General features: G+C 48.8%; 1 protein-coding gene across 5 annotated transcripts in view; it reads left to right on the forward strand.

Annotated features, from left to right (window-relative positions):
- The window catches only part of rab3da (RAB3D, member RAS oncogene family, a), a 66,546-nt gene that overhangs the window by 32,982 nt on the left and 8,149 nt on the right, over positions 1-25,415 (forward strand). For 2 of the 5 annotated variants that reach the window (XM_038784868.1, XM_038784867.1), the window contains exon 2: positions 1,449-1,670. In XM_038784868.1, the coding sequence (XP_038640796.1) occupies positions 1,449-1,670 (222 nt within the window). Of the gene's footprint in view, positions 1-467; positions 487-1,446; positions 1,671-25,415 lie in introns of those variants that run through there. The other 3 variants (XM_038784869.1, XM_038784871.1, XM_038784872.1) reach the window with 2 other exon arrangements.

Genomic DNA, 25,415 nt, shown 5'->3' on the forward strand with positions numbered 1-25,415 from the left:
CTAATGAACGCTAGCACACCATAGGCCTTCTTCACAGCTCTATCCACTTGAGTGGCAACTTTCAAAGATCTATGAACATAGACCCCAAGATCTCTCTGCTCCTCCACATTGCCAAGAACCCTACCGTTAACCCTGTATTCCGCATTCATATTTGTCCTTCCAAAATGGACAACCTCACACTTGTCAGGGTTAAACATAGGTGCATGAACACGGGATATCCCTGATCAGGAGTCACTGGGGAAAGTATTGTGCCACTGATGTTTGCTGTTGACGATTTAGCTTAAACACTGTCTTTTTTGAGTGGGAAATGATTCAGATTAAAGGATTGAATGCAAACTGGAGCCACAAGTATCCCTGATTCTTTACGGTTTATATTTCGTTCAACGGAACCAGTTCGACAACCTCCGCTTCAGTTGGTGCCGAGCTGTGATTTGAAACTGAGGCCATGCTTTTGGAGTCGAATTATTCTGTGAGGCCTTTGTGCAGGTTTGAACTGGTAACTTTGCCCCTCGGAGTTGGCACAGGCGATGCGGGTGTTGCAGCAATGGGCACCCCTGAATCTCGTCACATTCCTGACGGTTTCAGTACACGACTTCCTCATCACCAGCTTGCCCCCCCCCCCCCCCACGCACTTTCCCATGATTTGTCACCCAACATGCCCACCTTTTGTGATACCCCGCCTTCCTGCGCCAATCAGAACCCTCTTTGCTCGTTGACCGTTGTCAATATTTTTCCAACACCCAAACGAGCGAAAGAAAGTGCTACATTTCTTCGTGCCCCAATGATTTATTTTGCCCTGGAATGCGCAGGAGGCTAACCGTTAATTCCTGGAACCAATCCTGGAAATTCGCAATCCTGATGGGAACCAAGGCTCAACGAACTCCAGTATATTCCTAATGTCATGTAGAACCAGATCGGATTGGAGTTAGATAATTGCTTGAGGGGAGGGAAAGGAATAGAAGGATATGCTGACGCTAACGGATTGAGGAGGCGTGTGTGGATTGTAGATATTGGCATAGAACAGTGCTGGATAGAATAGTTACAGCACAGGAGGTGGCTATTTGGCCCATTGCGCCTCTGCTGGCCCTCTGCAAGAGCATCTCCGTTAGTTCCACTCCTTAGTCTCTTCCCCTTGGAATTGCAATTTTCTTCTCTTCCATTATCCGGTTCTCTTTTCAGAGCTGCGATTGAATCTGCATCCACCGCTCTCTGGGGCGCCGTGTTTAAAACCAAACCTCTCCTCCTCCTCTCTCCTCCTTGTCCTTAAATATCCTGTTACTGTGGTGTAAATTCCATTCCCTGTCATTGACTAAATTGCGACGTGTGAAGTTCCGATTTCAGCGTTGAGCCTGCTCTGGGCTTCGAGTGCAGGGCAAGCCCTATTTGAAAGGAAAGGTGGCCTGGACCGCTCGCAAACGTTAATAAACAAACCCCTCTGCCTCTTACAGATGGCCTCGGCGAATGAGTCAAAACAGAAAGATGCTGCGGACCAGAACTTTGACTATATGTTCAAGTTGCTGATCATCGGAAACAGCAGTGTTGGCAAGACTTCCTTTTTGTTTCGATATGCGGACGACTCCTTCACGTCTGCCTTTGTCAGCACGGTAGGAATCGACTTCAAGGTGAAAACCGTCTACAGAAACGAGAAGAGGGTGAAGCTGCAGATATGGGTATGTGTTGTACGAATTTACTCCCTTCAAAAGTTTAATCCTCCTTGTCCCGTGTTGGTTTTTTTTTTGCATTGGTCATTTTTGTTTTTCAGATTCTTATTAGACATTTGCATTTGGGCGATCTTCCCTGATCCTCTTCGAATAGTGCCTGGGGGAAGCTTTACATTTACCCCTGAGGGTTGATAGAGCCGGAGTTTAGCGTCTTATCTGAAAGATTACCCCCCCTCCCCCTCCCAAATTGGGTGTGTTAGCCTGGGTTTTGTGTTCAAGCCTCGAGGAGCGTTAACCCTTGATCCTCCAACCAGGGGCTGATTGCCTAGTCATGTTACTGGATTAGTAATTCAGAGGCCTGGGGTAATGATCGAGAGAAAAAGGTTCAAATCCTACCGAAGAAGCTGGGGGGGTTTAAATTCAATTAGTTGAATAAATCTGGGTGACACACACTTGTACCGGGAATGGACTTCTGGAAACTACTGGAAAATCATAAAAATCCACCTGCCCTTCAGGGTCGGAAATCTGCTGTCTTGACCCAGCCTGACCAACAAGTGATTGACTCTTCACTGCCCTCTGCAGGTAATTCAGTGCTACTCCAGGCAGAAGCTCAGTTGGTGTCGTCCCTGCCTCTGAATCAGAGGTTTCAGGGTCGAGTCCCACTCCGGGACTAGATGGTCGTAGCACAGCCAAACAGGTTGAGTATCGACTTGTAAATCCTTTCAATGCACACCGATGGTAGGCGGTAAGAGTTGTAGCGAATCCTTGTCAGCCATGTCCTGGAACAAATTGGAGTCGTTCCCATCACTAGTCATACGTCCAGATTACGACTTGCCTGGGTCATGTTGCCACAGCGACACGGACTCTTTGGGAGAGGGGGGAGGGGAGGAGGGAAGAGGGCTGCTGCTTGATTGGATTGGCACCAGCAGGTTGGGGTTCGATTCCCGTTTTGGCTGGGTTAGATCCTGGACCTATCTCCTCGACCTTCCCTTGGCGGAAGATGCGGCCCTGTGGGTTGGGCCTGCCTTCTGTTAACTGGAGAAGAATGGACATCAGCCTTGCCAATGGCACACACACACAACCCCTGAATAAATTTAACAGAAACTCGGATGCAAGTCCCAGACAAAAGGGAAGTGGAGCTTGAAGGAATGGTCCCGGAGATCTTCGGGAACCTTTCGAAGGTAGTGGAGAGGTGGGTAAATGGAGCTTCAACATGATTCTGGACCACAAACGTACAATATAGGAGCAGAGGTAGGCTATTCGGCCCCTTGAGTCTGCTTCGCCATTCAATAAGATCATGACTGGTCAGTTTGGGATTTTGTATCCCACATTCTGGCCGACCCCCCGGATAGCCTTAGATTCTTGTTCAGCAAGGGAATCTGCCTTAAAGATATTCAGTGTTCCTGGTCTCCTCCGCCTTCTGAGACAGGGTTCCAAAGTTTCACAACCCCTTGAGAGAAATGAATTCTCCTCATCTCCGTCCTCACAGGGCGACCCCCTAGTTTTAAAACCGTGCCCCCCCCCCCCCCCCCCCCCCCCCGGGTTCTGGACTCGCCCACAAGAGGAAACATCTTTTCCACGTCCACCTTGTTGAGATTGTTCAGGATCTGACAGACTTCAATCTAGTCAGCCCCTCACTCCTCTGAACCCCAGCGGAAACAAACCCATTCAATCTAATCTTTTCCCATAAGACAACGCGTGTTGGCTGTGCTAAATTGCCCTTCATGACCAAAAAAGGTGAGGTGGGAGGTGAGGTTACAGGGATAGAGTGGAGGTGTGGGGATAGGGGTTGAGGTATGGGCTTAGGTAGGGTGCTCTTTCCAAGGGCCGGTGCAGACTTGATGGGCCGAATGGCCTCCTTCTGCACTGTAAATTCTATGATTCTATGTCGGTCAAAAGATCTTTGGCCAATGGTGATATTGCCAAAGGCCTCCCAGTCCCATGTATAAGGCCGCACGTTTTAGAATGGGATATTTACCGGAGGCTCTCCAAATTCAATAGAGCTTCACAGCTCTGTTTCTGAGCTATGGGGTGGGTTTCTTAGGCTTCCCAGCCGCATGTTTCTCGGAGGGTGGGAGATGGGGCGCCGTTTGCTGGCAGTGGGATCATCTGCGCCCGCCGCTGTCGTTGGGAATTCCCCTTCAAGGCACCACGCTCCGTTGGGAATCCCGTGGGCGGGGGTGGGCTGCCGGCGGGTCCAGGGAATCCCGGCGAAAGGCCGGAGTATTCCAGCCAAGGCTCGAGTTTAATCGTTGGCAGGACTGGAGGAATAACGCAAGGAGCCATTTGACCTCGATGTGAGACCGTTTCCTCATCCGATTGCCCCGCTGGCACCGTTTCGCTTCCGGAGCATTGTGCTGTCAGGTTCAGAGGTCGCTCTGATTATGCATTGGTTTTCCCGCAGCCTCATGTGACTGCGAGAGGCAATTTGAGTGTTTCAGATGTCGACAGGCAGTGGTGGCTGTAATCCAGGAAGTTAACAACAGAATGTGCGGAGGCCCTTTCAATCCACCCAAAAAATAAACCTGTAATTGTCTCAGCTGATGGGCGGGTGTGCGAAATTCCAGGCTGACTCACTCACTAAACATTCGAGAAGCTACCAGTGTGTGTGTGTGTGTGTGCAGAGAGGGGAGTAGGAGGGGGCTGGACCTACATGGAACTGGATAGTGCCCAATTCCCCAAGTTAAGATTTGTGCTGCTGGATCGAGGGACAAATGGGATTAAATTTTAAAGGAGGCGGTTCTGTTTTTTTCTTTTCTTCCTGCTTCGTGACTCTCCTGCTCGCTAACTCTGTCGATGAAGCAAGCAGTTTCCTTGGCTAAGGGCCCAGTTGCCATTGGTAATAGTGCTTTACAAAGCGGAAGTTTAGCAAGATGTAGCTCGTTCATTAATACCAGCGCTGAGGCAGCAAGGGGACAAGAACAAATGTATCTTGTGGCCTGCATTGCTGTTGGCCTGCAGATTTAAAACTTGTTGGTATTGGGAGGCAGGAACTCCCGATTTGAGAGGGAATGGGCGTTTGAGGTGGGGGGTGGGTGACGGTGACGTAGCAGATGTGTAAGCAGCTTGTCAATGTCAACCAATGATTGCCAGAGAGGGGTACGTGGGTTCAAAATTAGCGCGGACTGAGGAAAGAGAGACTGGAGTTAGAATGGCTGGAATTAACGCCAAATTGGCGTTCCCAAGGGCGGATGCCATGGCACTGCTGGTGAACTGGTTTAACCAGTGATGTGTTAGGCAGGTTGGTTCGATGTGGACTGTACTCGATGCAGGGAAGCTAGAAACAGACGTCTAACACTGGAGAAGATCCAACACTGTTTTATTCAACGATAGAACTGACAAACATATTCAGCTGTGGGTCAACACTATACTGAACTGACTGGAGACCTTGTATTAGCCTGACCAGACTTACTAGCTACCGCATGGTGTTTGCACTGGCTAGCTCCTGGACTCTGACTGTCTCAGTGGCTGGGTCCAGAGAGAGCGGGAAACCTAGTGCCCTCTGGCTTTATAGTGGTAGTGTCCTGTCTGGTGATTGGCTGCACTGTGTTGTGTGCTTTCTGGTCATCCTGTGTGTCAATCACTGCCTGTCTGCACCTCATTATATACATGAGTGGATATTATGACAACCAGTAGTTGGGTAAACACCTGGTTAAGAATGAGCTTCAATCATAAGTTCACGATAACATGTGATTTCCCTGTGCTGCTTTGACTGCCTGCCCCAACGTGACACATTCAAAAACTACAAATATATATAGACAAGTAACGGGGCGGCACAGTGGTTAGCACTGCTGCCACACAGCGTCAGGGAGCCGGGTTCAATTCCGGTCTTGGGTGACTGTGTGGAGTTTGCATGTTCTCCCCATATCTAGGTTTCCTCCCACAGTCCAAAGATGTGCAGGTTAGGTGGATTGGCCTTGCTAAATTGCCCATTAGTGTCCAGGGGTCTACGGGTTAGGTTACAGGAGTGGGCCTAGGGAGGGTGCTTTGTCAGAGGATTGGTACAGACTCGATGGGCTGAATGGCCTCCTTCTACACTGTAGAAATTCTGTGACCTTGAGCTCAGTGGTGAGCTTCGAGTTTTCGAACACGGATGCTCCAGTTTATGTTCGCAGTAACGGTGTGCACTAGGGAGGGCTGAGGGCGAGACAGTGGCCTAGTGGTAATGTCCCGGGTCTGGCAATCCAAAGGCCCAGATTGTCGGGCCACGGGTTCAAATCCCACTGTGGCAGTTATTGGAAATCTAATTAATTTAAAAGATCTAGAATTGAACACAATAGTCTGAGTAATGGTGACCGTGACAACTTTCGTTGCTTCGCTAATGTCCTTTAGGGAAGGAAATCTGCCGTCCTTACCTGGCCTACATGTGACTCCAGGCCCACAACGATATGGTTGACTCTTAACTGCTTTCAAGGGTGATTAGGGATGGGCAATAAATGCTGGCCTTGCTAACGGTACCCATGTCCCATGAGCAAGGAAACATTTGATGTTGGCACCGTGGAAATGCCCTCCCTGAGCTATATTTATTCATCGTTGTAAGATTGGGGAGAATTTTCAGATCTTTCATCCTCCGATGGGCTGAATCACCTATTCCCATTTCCTACTCGTGTTATCTTTTCATTTCGCTAAATAGATCAATAATGCATTGGCTATGAAGTCAATGAGCAGTGACAGCTGCAGGCCATTGATGTTTAATGACTTTAAACTGATGTTATCAGTATTTAAAAATAGAGCAATTGAGAGAGTCACAAGCTGCCTCTCAGAGATTGAAGGGTCCACTGCCTGCAGAAGAGGTTCAGGATTTTCCTGAAACTAAATCTGCTTCCTGTTGCTTTTATTATGAATATGAGGCTGTACAGTGACCAAAAAACTCTCCTGTCCTCTAAATTGCTTCAAACGTCAAAGGCTGAAAGACGAGCATTGGAAGCATTTTTAGAATGTAAAGCATGACACAAAAGTTCTAAACTCCACTGTGTGCTTCCTGGGAAGAGATGCAATATCTTCCCAATCCCCTCCCCTTAATACAGTCAGCAAGGGTGGGATTCTCTGAAAATGGGGCTACGTCCCCACGCCTGCGGGAAAACCGGCGCCAACCACTCCGGCGTCAACGACCCCCCCCCCCGCCCAGGGTCAGACCCCCCCCCCCCCGGCGCCTCTCCGAGGTCTGCCCTCGCACACTTACCTGCCAGGTCCTGCCGTGTTGTGAGTTGAGTGATTCACGCCGGCGGGACTGGCCAAAAATGGACGGCCGCTCGGCCCACCGGGGCCCGGAGAATCGCCGGGGGGGCCCGCTGTCAACGGCCCCCGACCGGCTTGGCGGGAATTCCGCCACTCCCTGTAAAACGGCGCCGGAGAACAGGGCAGACAGCGACGGGGTGGGATTCGCGCCTACCCCCGGAAATATTGTCCAATACGCCGGGGATAACGCCCCTGCTCTTCTTCAAAATAATGGCGGTGGCACGGGAGCACAGTGGTTAGCAGTGTCGCTTCACAGCCCCAGGGACCCGGGTTCGATTCGCAGCTTGGGTCACTGTCTGTGCGGAGTCTGCACGTTCTCCCCCCGTGTCTGCGTGGGTTTCCTCCGGGTGCTCCGGTTTCCTCCCACAAGTCCCGAAAGACGTGCTTGTTGGGTGAATTGGACATTCTGAACAGGCGCCGGAGTGTGGAGACTAGGGGATTTTCACAGTAACTTCATTGCAGTGTTAATGTAAGCCTACTTGTGACAATAATAATGATTTATTATTATTATTATTAGTGCCATGGTTTCTTCTGCATCCACCAGAGCAGGCGGGTGGGGCCTTGGCTTGACATCTCATCCAAAAGACGATACGTGCTTCAGACAATGCAGCACCCCCTCAGTACTACACTGCCTTGACCTTTATGCTCAACTCCCTGGGGTGGGACTTGAACCCAAAACCCTTGTAACATGGAGGAGAGTCAACTGAGGCACAGCTGGCACTAAAGTCTGGTCAGTGGTGACCAAACTGGGTCAGAAGGTAACGTTTCAGACAGGGTAAGATTTATAATAATGGTATTGATTGTTCATGTTGGAATCTGGTTAGAAAGAAGTGCTTTGGTTTGCAAGAGTTATTACTAATTGGGGAAAGACTAGGGAATTATTCTTCAGTATATGAGAGCTGGTTTACACCGGTAAAGGGGAAGGAAAAGTGGAGTCCGTGCCTGTACTTGCCGTTTTTGTGAATAAGCCTGTGTTAAAGAAAAGAATGGTTTTGGATTCATTCTTACCCAATGTTGAAGAATAAATTTAACATTGATGTATCGAAAGATTTTGTTGTTTGCCTTCTGAGTAAATTCCCAGAATTCTTTTCCCGCTAGTCTGATTGGCAGGTTAGTGGGTGATCTATTTTTGAACCCTTGGCCACAGCTGGATCGTGGCCACTGTCACCGTAAACTATGGGATACCCGTCCACTGGCTGAATTTTCCCCTTCTCTAACCTGTTGTGGATTGGGTGAAGAGTGGGGAAGGGAGCTGGGGCTCGGGAACCTGAACATTGGGCTTCCATCCTCGATCCCATTATTGCAGAGGGTCGGAACCGGTGCACCGTGAAGACCCCCACAACTGTGCCGCAAAATAAGGTTCAAAATGATTACACGTTGCAAATGTAAATGTACACCATGTAAATAAAATAAATCTAATCTTTGTTTTCAGCTCCGCGATCAGCATCTCCAAATCCCGCTGAACCTCGAGCCTCCCCGGCTGGGAATCGGCCGGACAGGCGTGGTTCGCAATTTTTAACATCGGTCATGTTCACGGGCCGAACCGATGTCGAACTGCACACGCGTGGCCCTTTCCCCGCCGGCGCAGGCGTGGTTCAGGTTACCAACATGAAACATTCCGAACCGAGCATGTGCGGCCCTTTCCTGGCTGACGCATGCACAGGAGATCCCAGCTTCTTTTGGGAATTGGAGATGCCGACCACGGAGTTGAAGACAAAGAACCCGTGCGCCTGCGGATAAAGCAAAAGCACGCAAAGGGCGCAAAAGCCTGGGAGACGGGGGGGAGGTTGGGGATAAAAAAACAGGAGAGAAGACGGGGAGAAGGGGAAAAAGAAACATTGTTCCCAGGAAGGGAAGAAGACCGAGGTAAGACACAGGAACCAATAAGGTTAAGAAAAGGAGAAACAGGCTCCAATATTGTATTTGATACGTGAACGGTGATGAGGTTTGCATTGTAAACTTCTTAAACTAATGAAAATTGTATTAAATGGTGGTGTGACATGTTTTTAGGAGGTTTTAGAGATAAAAGGCAGGAGGGCATTTTAGTTGGAGAAAATAGCAGGTGTGCCTCAAAACCTTTGACACTATAGAAGTGTGCCATGATGTAAGAAAGGTTGGGAGCCACTGCTGTATTGTGTGCTGATAGCTTCTCTTCCAAGTTAGTTCTGATCATCTGGACAGGTTATTCTTGCATTCCTCCCGCTGTTTTCCACTCACTCGTAGATCATAGAATCCCTACAGTGCAGAAGGAGGCCATTCGGCCCATCTAGTCTGCACCCATCCTCTGAAAGAGCACTCCGCCCACTTCCCCGCCCTGTCCCTACATCTCCTTTAACCTAACCTACACACCCCTGGACACTAAGGGGCAATTTAGCGTGTTCAATGCATCTAACCTGCACATCTTTGGGCTGTGGGAGGAAACCGGAGCACCCGGAGGAAACCCACGCAGACACGGGGAGAACGTCCAGGCTTCACACAGTCACCCAAGACTGGAATTGAACCCAGGTCCCTGGGGCGGTGAGGCAGCAGTGCTAACCACTATGCCATCATGTCACCCTCCGGCGTTGGTGAGCTGCACCTTTCCACTTGGTGACTTGCGCGCTCTCCTCCTGAGTCAGGAGGTTGTGGGTTCAAATCCCACACCAGAGCCTTAAGCACAAAAGCTGTACTGACCAGTACAGTGCTGAGGGGGTGCTGCACTGTGCAAATGAAGTATTTTGGATGAGACGGTTGACCGATCACCTGAGAGGATGTCAAAAATCTTGCGACGCTTTTTCAGGGAAGTTCAGGGTTGCTCTCCCCATGTGACATGATCAATGTTAATCTCTCAAACAGCATCGCTCAGGCAGGTTATCTCGAGTTGTTTGCGGGAGCTTGCTTTGCTCACATGAAGGTCACATTTCCTACATTAGGGGCAGCAGGGTAGCATGGTGGTTAGCATAAATGCTTCACAGCTCCCAGGTTCGATTCCCGGCTGGGTCACTGTCTGTGTGGAGTCTGCACGTCCTCCCCCTGTGTGCGTGGGTTTCCTCCGGGTGCTCCGGTTTCCTCCCACAGTCCAAAGATGTGCGGGTTAGGTGGATTGGCCATGCTAAATTGCCCGTAGTGTCCTAATGAAGTAAGGTTAAGGGGGATTGTTGGTTTACGGGTATAGGGTGGATACGTGGGTTTGAGTAGGGTGATCATGGCTCGGCACAACATTGAGGGCCGAAGGGCCTGTTCTGTGCTGTACTGTTCTATGTTCTATGTTCTATGTTCTGAATCCAATGGGAATCCAATGGGAAATCCTATTGGCAGTGGAGAGGCCTGAAGATCCTGCTGGTGGCCAATGGTTTTGGTACCTATTTAGTCCGGATTCATCTATTCCGTATCCACGCCACCCCCCCCCCCCCCCCCCCCAAATCTTTTTGTTTTTAACGTCCCGGTGACTTTTCTCCGGAGTCGCACGCAGCAGTGTCCTCTGGGAAATGGATCTTCAATTCCTCACGACTCCAGGCCTAATCCAGGAGGGTTGGTAACCCGATGACGGATGGCTATTAATGTATTTCATTGGCTGCAAAGCACCGTGGGACATTCTTGAGATCATGAAAGGAATGCAAGCCATTCTTAATTCCTTGTTCTGCTGTATTCCTGGTGCCAAACCGCCAGCTTCCGTTTCCTTGCAAACATGGTTGGTTGGAAGCCAGTTCCCTGGTATCAGGTTTAATGGTTTACTGCTTTTGGTGAATCACTTTCCTGTCTTCTCATTGAGCCACCGGCTGTTGTCACACTGGTGACTAAGCCACAGCTCAAAGGACTGATCGTAAGATCTCACACTTGCTGCATTAATAGAGCTATCATGTAAACTCTGATTGTTGTGTTAAGATGTTATTTAACCATTTAATGAGCACCAACTTTCTCCTCTGGTATGTACATTCACAAGAGAAGCTAATCCTTATGTTGTATGAAGTTTCCAAGCGTGAATGGCTTTAATGCTTTAAATATGATCTTGAGTGTTTTAACCAATGCTGCCTCACTGTTAAACTAACCCACCCTGGACAGGATTAGGACTGGATTTGTTCCTGAATGCTCCCCCTCCCCACTCCCCACTCCACACTCCGACTGTTGAATGTCCAACAGGTCTCTGGGTGCCCCACCCTTCCCAACTGAAAGACGATGCTCTTCGATATCCGATTGGATGATTGTGTCTGTCCATCAAATAGCCCTTGTCAGGCATTTTTGTAGTTAGTGAGGAAAAAGCAATATCAGAATCTTTTTAAAAAGAAACTTTTTTTCCCCAGTACACATCTCTGTATTTATTCTCCTGGATGTTCTCCCAGCACTCATTCTTGGAGATTCCTGGGGAGGATTGGCAGCCTCGAAGTGTCCATCTTCAGCAGCAGCGAGTTTTCAAGTTGAAAGATTGACTCACTAGGCCCCAATAAAAGCCCATCGACTTGGTGTGTCTGATCTGCCTCAACCCCTTCCCGTCCGCTAGGTTAGATTTGAAATTGGGGTTCAGGGACGTGTTTCTTACCTCGGGAAGGATCTGTTTTGAGTTGGAAGAAACCTAACAGCAAATTAATTGGGACGATATCAGTCAGGAAAGTAGGAACTGAAGACTTGGTAGGCTTTGGCAAGAGTAAAGTTTGATCAGGAGGTTCAATAATTTTCTGATTTGGGTAATAATCTTTATTATTGTCACAAGTAGGCTTACATTGACACTGCAATGAAGTTACTGTGAAAATCCCCTAGTCGCCACATTCCAGCACCTGTTCGGGTACACAGAGGGAGAATTAGAATGTCCAATTCACCTAACAAGCACGTCTTTCGGGACTTGTGGGAGGAAACCGGAGCACCCGGAGGAAACCTGCGCAGACACGGGGAGAACGTGCAGAGTCCGCACAGGCAGTGACCCAAGCCGGGAATCAAATCTGGGACCCTGGCGCTGTGAAACAACAGTGCTAACCACTGATGGTGTATCGACCGAGTGTCTGATGAATCTGAGCGATCTGGCCAGAACCAGTAATAGGTAAATCGATAAAATGTCTCCACGGGAACAGGCCTGAATGCCTTCCTCCTGTCCCTAATGTTTCTGGAATGTGGAACACGCTTTTCCAGACTCCACAGATGCCAAACCAGACGGAGTGTTCACAGGGTAGACCGATAAAATGTTTAGAAATGTAAAGATGTAACGGAAATTAAACACTGCCTCAGACGAAGTGGTGTTGTCACGTCAACTCTGACCTGTATTTCTTTCTCCAGGTTGTATGTTACAAACAAGAGTGTTAGTTTCTCGGGTAATCTCTTGAAGTGTTTTTAGAAACTGGTTCGGTTAAGGTGTGATACAGTGAAATGTTGCCGTAACAGTCATCGTGATGTTTTAGATTTTGTTTGGGTCTCCATCTGTGAGGCGACGTGGTTTAAATTGACGGACTATTTAATGATGGAGGTTCATCGTTAGCGTGATCGATCTTGATCTCTGAGTGGGCAGTTTGTCTCACTGGTCTCCAACCTCCCCCATGCCCACCTCCCTAGCGGTGACCTGTTGAAGCTCCCCGGTTACGTCGGTTGTGGTGGGGAGGGGGGGGGGTGACAAATGAGAAAGGATTGGCGATCAGATTAGCACTTCCTGCACCAGAGTGGCAGCACCTTTCATCATAGATTATCATAGAATTTACAGTGCCGAAGGAGGCCATTCGGCCCATCGAGTCTGCACCAGCTCTTGGAAAGAGCACCCTACCCAAAGTCATCACCTCAACCCAATCCCCATAACCCAGTAACCCCACCCAACACTAAGGGCAATTTTGGACACTAAGCGCAATTTATCACGGCCAATCCACCTAACCCGCACATCTTTGGACTGCGGGAGGAAACCGGAGCACCCGGAGGAAACCCACGCATACACGGGGAGGATGTGCAGACTCCGCACAGACAGTGACCCAAGCCGGAAATCGAACCTGAGACCCTGGAGCTGTGAAGCAATTGTGCTATCCACAATGCTACCGTGGTGCACGAAGATTCATCAGAGCCTTCTTCATGGGAGTCTGTGCAGGAAAACTGGCTTGTGTTGCTGATTTTGGTGGAAATTGCTAATACTTGAAACTGATGCGCTGCTCACCTCGGGCATGTTACAGGATTTGCTGCCCCAGCTCTGAAATGGAGTCAAACCGGTTTTGTCACCAGGCAATGCTTTGAATTAGGGAAATAACCTCATTTCTAAAAGATCAGCACAAGCAGCTTAAAAGACGCTCGCCCAAGACGGCCTTGAACACTGGAAGACCTCGGGAAAGGTCTGGAACCTGTTGCTCCTGTACCTCGCTGGGCTCGACAACAACATGTTTGCAGAAATTGGGTCGCAGCGGGGGGGGGGAAAAAACATTAAAAAAAAAATAAGTGAGAAAAGTAGTTGTGAGTTTCTTGTGGGGTGAAAAAAGCGAAGCATTCTGCAGCACCGTGTTAATTCAAATTACTATTTTAATGAAAAGCATCACTGTGCACTGAAAAAAAAAAATCATGTTTGACTGTCATAGCTATAGGTTCAAGATAAAGCCTTTTCTTGTCGAACAGCTACTATGGCTACGGCCCCTGTTGTTTCTGTGTAGCTAAACTGAAAATTATTCTGAATGTGCTTGGAAACTTTATTTTTCTCTTTTTTTCATGAGTTGCGGGCGTCGCTGGCAAACTCCACACTCATTGCCCGTCCCTTATGACCCTTGAACTGAGTGACTTAAATGGAGCCGACAACATTGCTGTGGGTGTGGTGGCCCGTGTGGGACAGACCAGGGGGGAAAAAAAGTGCTCGATGGGCGGCACGTGGCACAGTGGTTAGCACGGAAGCCTCTCAGTGCCAGTGGCCCGGGCTCAATACTGACCTTGGGTGACGCTCTGTGTGGAGCGTGCCGATTCTCCCTGCGTTGGCGTGGTTTTCCTCCAGGGGCCGGAGCTTCCTCCCACTGTCTAAAAAGATGTGCAGGTTAGGTGAATTGGCCAATGCTAAATTGCCCCTTAGTGTCCAATGGTTGGGTGGGGTTGCTGGGACGGGGAAGGGGATTGGGCCTGGGTAGGGCCCTCTTTCGGAGGGCTGATGCAGAGTCGATAAGTCAAATGGCCTCCCTCTGCACTGTTGGGATCCTATGATTTTCTTTCCTTTTTAAAAAAAAATTTAGTGCCCAATAAATTTTTGAAATTAAGGCACAATTTAGCCTGACCAATCCACCTATCCTGCACATCTTTTGGGTTGTGGGGGCGAAACCCACGCAAACACGGGGAGAATGTGCCAACTCCACACGGACAGTGACCCAGAGCCGGGATCGAACCTGGGACCTCGGCGCCGTGAGGCTGCAGTGCTAACCCACTGCGCCCCCGTGCTGATTTCCTTTCCTGAAAGACATCAGTGAACCAGATGGGTTTTTGCAAGAATCACAAGCGGTTTCATAGTCGCCATTACTGGGTTTGCAATTCCAGGTTTTATTAATATAACTTAAATTTGACCAGCTCCTTTAGTGAGATTTGAACCCACATCTCCAGAGCATTAGCCTGGACCTCTCTGCTACTAACTGGTGACAATGGACAATTGGTACAACGCCACATGAATCAACAGCTGAAAAAATTGTCTTAATTCAGCACACCTTTAAAAAAATATATCTTTATTGGAATTTTGCAGTTTTACAAAAAGTGATCATCGTGCATTTACAAATGTATAATTTGTTGCCCTCCCTCCCTTGTTTAGGGATTCCCTTGACATCTTGGGTCTGTTTTACATTTTGCTTGGGTTTTACATGTTTGCTCGTGTCGGGTCACACAAAGATGTGCGGGTTAGGTGGATTGGCCATGCTAAATTGCCCGTAGTGTCCTAATAGTAAGGTTAAGGGGGGAGTTGTTGGGTTACGGGTATAGGGTGGATACGTGGGTTTGAGTAGGGTGATCATTGCTCGGCACAACATCGAGGGCCGAAGGGCCAGTTCTGTGCTGTACTGTTCTATGTTCTATGACCCTGTAATTGGTAATTCAACTCATCTTAATTTAAAGTTTGCAATAAAGATGGTTCCACTCAAAACGTAAAGAAAACAAAAATAAAAGCACTATAATTTTGAGTCCGATATATTTGAATTTGTTTTCTATTGATACACGAATAAAATGTATTGACACATATTGAGTTTATTATATGTGCACATTATGCATTCCACCAGAATGCATGACAGTTTGCCAAATATTTGGTTTTAAAATGCCGAATCTTCTGTCTTGTCACTCGCAATGATTTTGTTTCTTCAGGCAAATTGTTTTTAGAAAGGATCGTGGGTTTAAAAAAAAAAACAGTGCTGATCCCTGGATTAGGCGTTGATAGTTATGTTTGGTGCACTGGGGGCAGCACGGTGGCACAGTGGTTAGCATTGCTGCCTACGGTGCTGAGGACCTGGGTTCGAATCCTGGCCCTGGGTCACTGTCCGTGTGGGAGTTTGCACATTCTCCCCGTGTCTGCGTGGGTTTCACCCCCACAACCCAAAGCTGTGCAGGGTAGGTAGATTGGCCACGCTAAATTGCCCCTTAATTGGAAAAAATAATTAGGTACTCTAAATTTTTTTTTAAATGTTTGGTGCACCGAGCATGGCCCATGACATGCTCCTGCCTCATTTAAATGTTCCCTCTGTTTAACAAATGGAATTGCATGCCTGTGGGAAAAGGGGGCCCAATTGGATGAATGGTCAATGTGTCACTCATCCTGGGACCAGTGCAGACAAATCTCTCCACGCTCGCTGCTCTGCTTTTTACATTATTAGAGTCGATATGGAAAATCACCAATCTCTGCCCCCTCGCTGTCAGATGAGACGATGGTAATTACGGAAGTAAAGGGGCATCTGTAAGTTTGCAGCTTGCATTTACATAGTTTGTGGGAGTTTGCGTTTTGAAAATTAATTTCCAGGATGCGGACGTCACTGGCTGGGCAGCCTCCCCGGACAGGCGCCGGAATGTGGCGACTAGGGGCTTTTCACAGTAACTTCATTGAAGCCTACTCGTGACAATAAGCGATTTTCATTTCATTTGTTGCCCGTCCCCAATGGCCCTCGAGAAGCCGGTGGGGTGCTACCTCGCTAAACCGCCGCAATCCCTGAGGTGTAGGTACACCCACTGTGCTGTTAGGGAGGGAGTTCCCGGAGTTTCACCCAGCGACAATGAAGGAACGGCTGATCTATTTACAAGCCAGATTGTGATGGACTTAAACTTCCAGGTGGTGGGGTTCCCCGGTACCTGCTGCCCTTGTCCTTCTAGATGGCAGCCGTCGTGGCTTTGGAAGGTGCTACCTGAGGAGCCTTGGTGAGTTCTTGCAGGGCATCTTTTTTGTAGAAGGAGTGGCAATCGAGCGGGTTTCTTTGTCCAAGGTGGTGTCGAGCTTCTTGAGTGTGGTTAAAGCTGCAGACATCCAGGCAAGTGGAGAATATTGCATTGCATTCCTGACTTTTTTTCTATTCGTTCTAGGGATGTGGGCGTCGCTGACTGGGTCAGCATTTGTTGCCCATCCCTAATTCAACGGAGTAGTTTGCCCGGCCATTTCAGTGAGGGGCTGTTAAAAGTCAACCGCATCGCTGTGTGGGTCTGGAGTCACATGTAGGCCGGACCGGGTAAGGATGACAGATATCCTTCCCTGAAGGACATTAGTGAGGCTGCTGGGTTTTTTGTGACAGTCGACAATGGTTTCATGGTCATCGTTAGACTTTTAATTCCAGATATTCATTGGATTCAATATCCACCATCTGCCGTGGTGTCTTGTAGATTCTGGATGATCCCTCGGGAGTCAGAAGGTGATTACTCACCGCAGGTTTCTGAGCCTCTGACCTGCTCTTGTATTTATATAGTTAGTCCAGTTCTGTTTCTGGCCAGCGGTAACCCCTAGGATGTTGATAGTGGGGAATTCAGCAATGGGTGATGCATTTGAATATCAAGCGGCGACGGTTAGAGTTGGCCGTTCCAGCTTTTCATTCCAACAGCGACTATATAAACTGAAAATTGAAATCTCTGCAAAGCGCTTAGGCCCACCCTAGAAAAAATTCAATAAAAGAAAAAGTGAAAATGCTCGCTGAAGATCGGGGCAATTTCAATAGAATGGAGAACCCTCGACTCGGCAGATAAAACAGCTCTACTTCTGGCGCTGAACTTGCGCACACCTCCGTTTCAGAGAAACAGCTGTCCGCTCTCCAGATCTCCCCCCCCCCCCCCCCCCCCCCCTCCCGCCGCAATGTTGATCGGTGGCTGGGACAATTTGAAAACCACACTGGAGTACTGGGCAATTCATCGGGGACCCAGCGGCCGAGTTAAGCTAAACCTTCGATTGGCTGGTTAGCTTTGGTGGGTCCAGATAAGCGTGATAGAGTCTCGCACGATGGGCATCGAGAGACTGCAGCGTTGCAGAGTGGAAATGCAGTCACGCTGTTGGTATTTGTGATGTTTCCACAATGCCACACCCACTCGCCATGTTTTGCTGGGTTCCAAACAACAAAGAGTGTTCGCACCAAGCAACCGTTCCACCAAGGTAGCCCTATTCCAGGAATACAGCGGGTCAGGGCACTTCAACCTGCTGAAGCCATGTATCTCCCTTTATAGTAATGGGAGAGGGCTCTCCTGCAGTCACGTGTGCTGACTAGTGACCTGTTGAAGCACTCCGATGTGTTCCGTGGACTTGGGTTGATGTGCTTGCTGAGTGCTATGGAACTACGAGTCTCGTCTGCTGTTCGCATTCTTGTAATCCATCATGCCCCCACATTTCCCATCTCTTCCCGTACCAGCCTCCCCGAACAGGCGCCGGAATGTGGCGACTAGGGACTTTTCACAGTAACTTCATTTGAAGCCTACTTGTGACAATAAGCGATTTTCATTCCATTTGTGGGCCAGTGGCGCAATGGATAACGCACCTGACTACGGATCAAGAGAGTCCAGGTTCAACGCCTGGCTGACTCGTGGTAAACTTTTGGTTCAACTTAATAGCTGGGGCTGTTTAGCACAGGGCTAATTCGCTGGCTTTGGCAGGCCAGCTGCACGGTTCAATTCCCGTACCAGCCTCCCCGACAAGGCGCTGGAATGTGGCGACTAGGGGCTTTTCACAGTAACTTCATTGAAGCCTACTCGTGACAATAAGCGATTTTCATTTAATTTAATTTCTTTAGTCACCTCCATCCATACAACCCTTTAAACTCTCTGCGCTCCTCCAATTCTGGCACCCAGTATCCTTGATTTTTATCGATCCATCTGGGGCACTAAGCTCTGGAATTCTCTCCCAAGACCACTCGGCCCCTCTACGTCCTTCTCTCCCTCAAAACCCAATTTTATTGATCACCTCTTCGGATATCTCCTTGTGCAGCTCGGATTCTCATTTTTACTTGATAATGCTCCCTTTTTAAAGGTGCTGTGTGAATACAAGGTGTTGTTGTCAAGTTCTGCTGACCACAGTCTTCACTCTTTTCACTCTCAATCTATGCATTTCAGCGGTCCAGTTGCTCCATGAGTCAGCTCTCTTTTCTTTTTCAATGCATTTTTGAAGCAAATTTGGATACATTGATGTTCCCTGTCAGACGGCTCATTGAGGTGACCTCGCACAGGGCGGGCACTTTAGTGCGTCAGCCCCTCGTCGAATCCTATAGCAACTGAGCAATTTTCAATTGACCTAATGTTACTGTGCTATTTCCTGCGTCTAGGCAGTTACAGTTGCTAGGGTATCGGGAGATGCTTGGCAGCAGCCTTCTGTCTTCACTTTCCTGTTGTCGTCATTCCAGGTGCAAGAGGCATCTTTCAATCCTTGATTGTCGGTGAAGAATGAGCTTAAAAAATGATCTTAAAATAGTTAACCTTGAGTGTGGACTTTTTGTGGTTCTGATCTGTTAATTTGGGCCGCAGGGTAGTTAGCACTGCTGCCTCACAGCACCCGGGTTTGATTCCGACCTTGGGTGACTTGTGACTTTCTCCCCGTGTCTGTGTGAGTTTCCTCCGGGTGCTCCGGTTTCTTCCCACTGTCCAAAGATGTGCGTGTGAGGTGGCTTGACCGTGTTAAATGGTCCCTTAGTGTCCAACGGTTAGGTGGGATTACGGGGATAGGGCAGGGTCGTGGACCGAGGTATGCTGCTCTTCCGGAGGGCTGCTGCAGACGCGATGGGCCAAATGGCCTCCTGCACTGTAGGGATTCTATGATTATCTGTTTCTCCAGAGATGATGCCTGACCTACTCAGCATGTCCTGTGTCTGCAGCAGGGAGCTCCTTCGCTAGAGTGCTGGCTCCCAAAGAGATTGTGGGTAATACTAACCTTTTGAGAAACATTGTGAGCCAAGCTGTGACTGGCAGGTTATCCAATCTAAGGCATTGTTCCAAATTGCATTTATAATGCACATGGATGGAGGGGTGTCTGGTGACCGTAGAGATAGATAGAGATAGAGAAATACAGCACAGAACAGGCCCTTCGGCCCACGATGTTGGGCCGAACTTTTGTCCTAGGTTAATCATAGAATTTTGGACAATTTATCATGGCCAATCCACCCAACCTGCACATCTTTGGACTGTGGGAGGAAACCGGAGTACCCGGAGGAAACCCACGCAGACACTGGGAGAATGTGCAGACTCCACACAGACAGTGACCCAAGTCGAAATCGAACTTGGGACCCTGGAGCTGTGAAGCAATTGTGCTATCCACAATGCTACCGTGCTGCCCTTAAGAAGTTAACCTACACTCCATTATTCTACCCTAATCCATGTACCTATCCAATAGCCACTTGAAGGTCCCTAACGTTTCCGACTCAACTACTTCCACAGGCAGTGCATTCCATGCCCCCACTACTCTCTGGGTAAAGAACCTACCTCTAAAGGTCTCTAAAGATAAAGATGCATTTCCAAAGCAAAGAGTTTGAAATACCCCATGTTAGGATGGTGTGTGACTTGATGGCGTGTGACTTGATGGCGTGTGACTTGATGGCGTGTGACTTGATGGCGTGTGACTTGATGGCGTGTGACTTGATGGCGTGTGACTTGATGGCGTGTGACTTGATGGCGTGTGACTTGATGGCGTGTGACTTGATGGTGTGTGACTTGATGGTGTATGACTTGACGGTGTATGACTTGACGGTGATGACATTCCTGTGCGCCTGATGCCCGTGTCCTTTCAGGTGGTGATGGGCATTGGTTTGGGTAGCTGTGGCCAAGTTGGGTTTGCATGAGCTCGGGGAAAGGACTTTGTGAGATCTCACAAGGGTAGATCTTTTTTTATTTATTTATTTATAATTTAGAGTACTCAATTCTTTTTTTTTTCAATTACGGGGCAATTTAGTGTGGCCAATCCACCTACCCTTCACATCTTTGGGTTGTGGCGAGGACGGCATGTGGCGCAGTGGTTAGCACTGGGACTACGGTGCCGAAGACCCGGGTTCGAATCCCAGCCCTGGGTCACTGTCCGTGTGGAGTTTGCACATTCTCCCCGCGCCTGCGTGAGTTTCACCCCCACAACTTAAAGATGTGCAGGTTAGGTGGATTGGCCACACTAAATCACCCCTTAATTGGAAAATAAATAATTGGGTACTCTAAATTTTTTTTTTTAAATTCTAATTTTTGGGTTGTGGGGGTGAAACGCACGCAGACGTGAGGAGAATGTGCAAACTCCACACGGACAGTGACCCAGGGCCGGAATCGAACACGGGTCCTCGGTGCCGTGAAGCAGCAGCGCTAACCGCCATGTGCTTGTCCTACCCAAGACCTGAGTCAACATGCATGGCTGTTGCCTGCACCATTATGGTGAATCAACGTCTGTCAAGCCTGTCGGCAGCACAATCTTAGCCTGGGGCTTGGAAAGACCCAGTTGTTTCCTCTATAACTGGGTCTCCACGCCAACCTTGGGTCTCACCAATTAGCAGGTGTTCCTGGTATGAAAGCAGAATCCTGTTGTGGAATGATCGACAATAACTGCAGCATGATGCAGGAAGTAAGTGCAGCACGCCGTTTGAAAAGGAGCCAAACTGTAGTTCGTCTAATTGCCTCAGCAATAGATTGACTATTTCTGTTGTGATGGATTGAAGCAGGAGCTGGAGTCTTGACGCACTGAGAGCCTGTGGTGGTGTTCCCAGATCTCTGACTGGTCTTGTCCTTCTAGATGGTAGTGGTCGAGGGTTTGGAAGGAGCTGCTAAGGAGCCTTGGTGAGTTGCTGCAGTGCATCTCGTCGATGGTACACACGGCTTTGTGAGTGGTGGGGGGAGTGAATGTTGGTGGAATCGAGAGCAATCAAGCGGGCTGTTTTGTCCTGGCTGTGTCGAGGAGTGTAGTTGGAGCTGCACTCAGCCAGGAAAGTGGGAAATATTCCATCACTTTCCTGACTCATGCCTTGTAGATGGTGGACAGCCTTTGGGGAGATAGGAGGTGAGTTACTCGCTGCAGGATTCTGAGCCTTTGACCTGCTCTTGTAGCCACTGTATTTATATATCAAATCCAGTTCTGTTTCTGGTCAATGGTAACCCCCAGGATATTGATAGTGGGCGAATTCAGCGATGGGTATGTCAAGGGGCGATGGTCATTGCCTGGCATTTGTGTGGTGGAATATTACTTTCCTTTTTATAAATTTTAGTGTACCCAATTCTTTTCTTTTTCCAATTAAGGGGCAATTTAGCGTGGCCAATCCACCTACCCTGCGCATCTTTTTGGGTTCTGGGGTGAGACCCACACAGACACGGGGAGAATGTGCAAACTCCACATGGACAGTGGGCCGGGATCGAACCCGGGTCCTCGGCACCGTGAGACAGTAGTGCTAACCACTGTGCCACCATCATATCGTCATTACTTTCCACTTGTCAGCCCAACTTTGGATGTTGTCCAGGTCTCGCTGCAGTTGGAGATGGACTTACTTCAGTATCTGAGGAGTCACGAATGGTGTTGAACATATTGGAGAATCAGTACATTGGCCTGGGAAAGCAGGAGTTAAGAAAATGTTGAATGCTATTTCAGAAAAAGCTGTGTCGGACCGATCAGAAGCAATTTGGAAGAATTGCCGAGCATCCAGACTAACTGAATGTACAAAGTCGGAGAGCTGAGGGGGTGGGCGAAGGGGTAGCACATAAAGACTGTACTGTTAATATGTTGGGTAAAGACTTGAGGGTGGGAGAAATGTTGTACTAATGAAATGAAATAAAAATCGCTTATTGTCACAAGTAGGCGTCAATGAAGTTACTGTGAAAAGCCCCTAGTCGCCACATTCCGGCACCTGTTCGGGGAGGCTGGTACGGGAATTGAACCGTGCTGCTGGCCTGCCTTGGTCTGCTTTAAAAGCCAGCGATTTAGCCCAGTGTGCTAAACCAGCCCCATAAGTGTTAGACCCAACTAAGCCCCAACTAAGTGTTAGACATAGCAAGGGTTAGTGGGGAACTAGAGAAACAATACTGCCCACGTTATGATGTAGAGAACCACATGAGAGAGCCTGAAAGAAGTCAGCATGAAGGGTTATACTTTGGAGATATGCATGTAGTTGTGTGTTAGCAATAAGTAGGATGTTCAACCACACAAGCCTCCAGGCCTCTTAGTGAGGCACCAACATTAACCACATTGCTGAGAGTCTGGAGTGACATGTGGGCCAGATTGGATCAGGATGGCAGACTTCCTTCCCTAAGGATCAAATGGGTTTACAGGATGAAACAGTAACTTTGTGGTCGTCATTACTGAGACTTTAGGGCGCGATTCTCCAGAAAGATTTCGAAGTGTGGTAGTGAGTGGGAATTGCTGCATGCGAGGCCAGCAATGCTATTCGACGTTAATTGGTCCACTTAACGAGGCCTCATGGGTTTTGCGCTGCAAATGAAGGCTCACCAGCTGATTCGCCGACTCCCCTCGCTAACAAGGTCGAGCAGCACTTGCTCAGCCAACCCCAGCCAGCTCGCAATAATGGCGCCGAGGAGACCAGCTTCAAGATTCGGGGACGCTGACATGGGGAGGCTCCTGGACGCGGTGGAGGCCAGGAGTTCACGGAAATCCACCTGGGTTGTGTGAAGTGCTCATTTTAACTAGGATTGCCAATTCCCCGTTAACGATGGCCTTCAGCCGCACAGCCAGAGGCCTCGGCGATCGACGGGCGCTATGGGTGGTCGTTGGGGCAGGGACAAGGGTTTCCCCAAGAATGGGGTTGGGATCCAAGGGTTAGCATGGTGGTGCTGCGTGCGGCAGCCCCCTGGTGCCCCCCCCCCCCTCCCTCCCCCAGCGCCTTCCCCTGCTGAGGATCCCCCACCCCCCGACCGAGAACAGGGGCAGAAATCTCAACGCCCCCGAGCTCATTGCCTGTGAGCAAAGATGGCTGCTTACCTCCTCCGCTCCCCACAGAAGTCCCTCTGCCAGGTTCACGTTTTTTCAAAAGAGAGTTCAAACCGGTGCCAGCGTGAACACTTGCTAGCGACGCCGCTGAATGATGGGAGGCCGTTGGATATGGGGAGGCTCTCGTTCAATGTATGGAAACGGGGTATAAGTGGTGATAATTAGCTTCTCGCCTCGCTACGGCGAGATCGCGATTTCTGTCTACGGAGCGGACCGGTTGCATTGCAAACTGTTCGGCACTTGGGGCGGGTCTCGTTTCTGGCCTCTTCCCCCTATTCACTGTTGAGTGAGAGCGTAACGAGGCAGGAGAATTTCACCCTAACCTTCCTACTAAATTGAATTTCCCAGTTGCTGAGGTGGGATTTGAACTCTTGTCCCTGGGTCATTAGTCTGGGCTCTAGATTACAAATCCTGCAACATAGCTACCTTGTCACCGCACTTCCAATGTGCTTGCTTGCATTTAATGATCATCGCCACAGGTAGGGAATGAGGACTTGAAGAGCACCAAACGTGTCAAAGTGATGCTGTGGAGGTTTTCCCTGATTAAACCATTATGCTTCCCATTAGCTGTCAGTCTTGGCCAGAGATTCAGGGAACTTTGGTTACATCTAGGCTCACCTGTTTAAAATTTATAGCATATTTTCTGAGCGATTGTTTAAATATGGATAAAATTAAATAGAGGACATAGAACATACAGTGCAGAAGGCCATTCGGCCCATTGAGTCTGCACTGACCCACTTAAGCCCTCACTTCCACCCTATCCCCGTAACCCAATAACCCCTCCTAACCTTTTGGACACTAAGGGGCAATTTATCAAGGCCAATCCACCTAACAGGCACGTCTTTGGACTGCAGGAGGAAACCGGAGCACCCGGAGGAAACCCACGCAGACACGGGGAGAACGTGCAGACTCCGCACAGACAGTGACCCAGCGGGGAATCGAACCTGGGGCTCTGGCGCTGTGAAGCCACAGTGCTTTCCAGTTGTGCTACCATGCTGCAGCAGGGAAGGTTTAAAAGGTGTGTCCGCATAATCTGTTAAAAAGGGCGTAACTCATTGACAGCAGGGAAGGTTTAAAAGGTGTGTCTGCAGAATCTGTTAAAAGGGGCGTAACTCATTGACAGCAGGGAAGGTTTAAAAGGTGTGTCTGCAGAATCTGTTAAAAAGGGCATACCTCATTGATAGCAGGGAAGGTTTAAAAGGTGTGTCTGCAGAATCTGTTAAAAAGGGCATACCTCATTGATAGCAGGGAAGGTTTAAAAGGTGTGTCTGCAGAATCTGTTAAAAAGGGCATACCTCATTGATAGCAGGGAAGGTTTAAAAGATGTGTCCGCAGAATCTGTTAAAAGGGGCGTAACTCATTGAAGAGAACAACCTTGAAATTCAAGTAAGTAGTAACTTCATTGAAGCCTACTTGTGACAATAAGTGATGATCATTATCATTATTATTTGGCAGAAACATCTTTTCCGGCTTTGGGTGAGTTCTGGCTGGGAGACGAGATTTTCTCGATGGTTTCCCGGTAGTTTAGTGGATAAGTCCCTCAGTGGGAGGTGATTTAATGCCCAGTTGTGGAATCTTGGGGGGGGGGGGGGGGGGGGGGGGTGTCCTTGGAGGGTTCAGTCTCCAGTCCAGGCCGAATAGCCTAATCTCAGTTAGGACACTGTAACCGACTAATCCTGATAAAGGGACACTCCTCAAAATTGACCATTTTGACTAGGTGTGGCCACCTCTCCCAATATCTCTTTATGTGGTTTGCTGTCCTGTCTTGTTTGATTGCACTCCTGCCGGGGAACTTGGGACAACTTACAACAGTTAAAGGTGCTGTATAAACGCAAGTTATTGCGCCATTGACTGATGCCCCCTCCCCCGTTTAACTAGCTTACCCTTGATAACGCAGCTGAATGATTTGTGGTGGCGAATACACGATTGGACATTTGAGCGAGTGCAGCAGTGGTGGGCTCAGTTGATACCCCATTCTTTGCAGCCCAAAGAATGGCCTCTTTGACAGTCCCATGGAACTTTTACCTTGCTAATTGTGAGCAGGTTCGAAAGCAATGGAGACGAATGGTGTGGAGTGGGGAGGAAATGAGTGATATTTCCCCGACAGGCCCCCTCCGACAACTCCAAATCTGGTTCATTGGGGACTGTATTGGTGCCCCTTCATACCCTTGTCTGGACCTGGAAAAATTAATTGTTTTTTTTTTTGCTTGCTGAGTTTT

The sequence above is a fragment of the Scyliorhinus canicula genome, chromosome 25 (genome assembly GCF_902713615.1).
Source record: "Scyliorhinus canicula chromosome 25, sScyCan1.1, whole genome shotgun sequence".
NCBI lineage: Eukaryota > Metazoa > Chordata > Chondrichthyes > Carcharhiniformes > Scyliorhinidae > Scyliorhinus > Scyliorhinus canicula.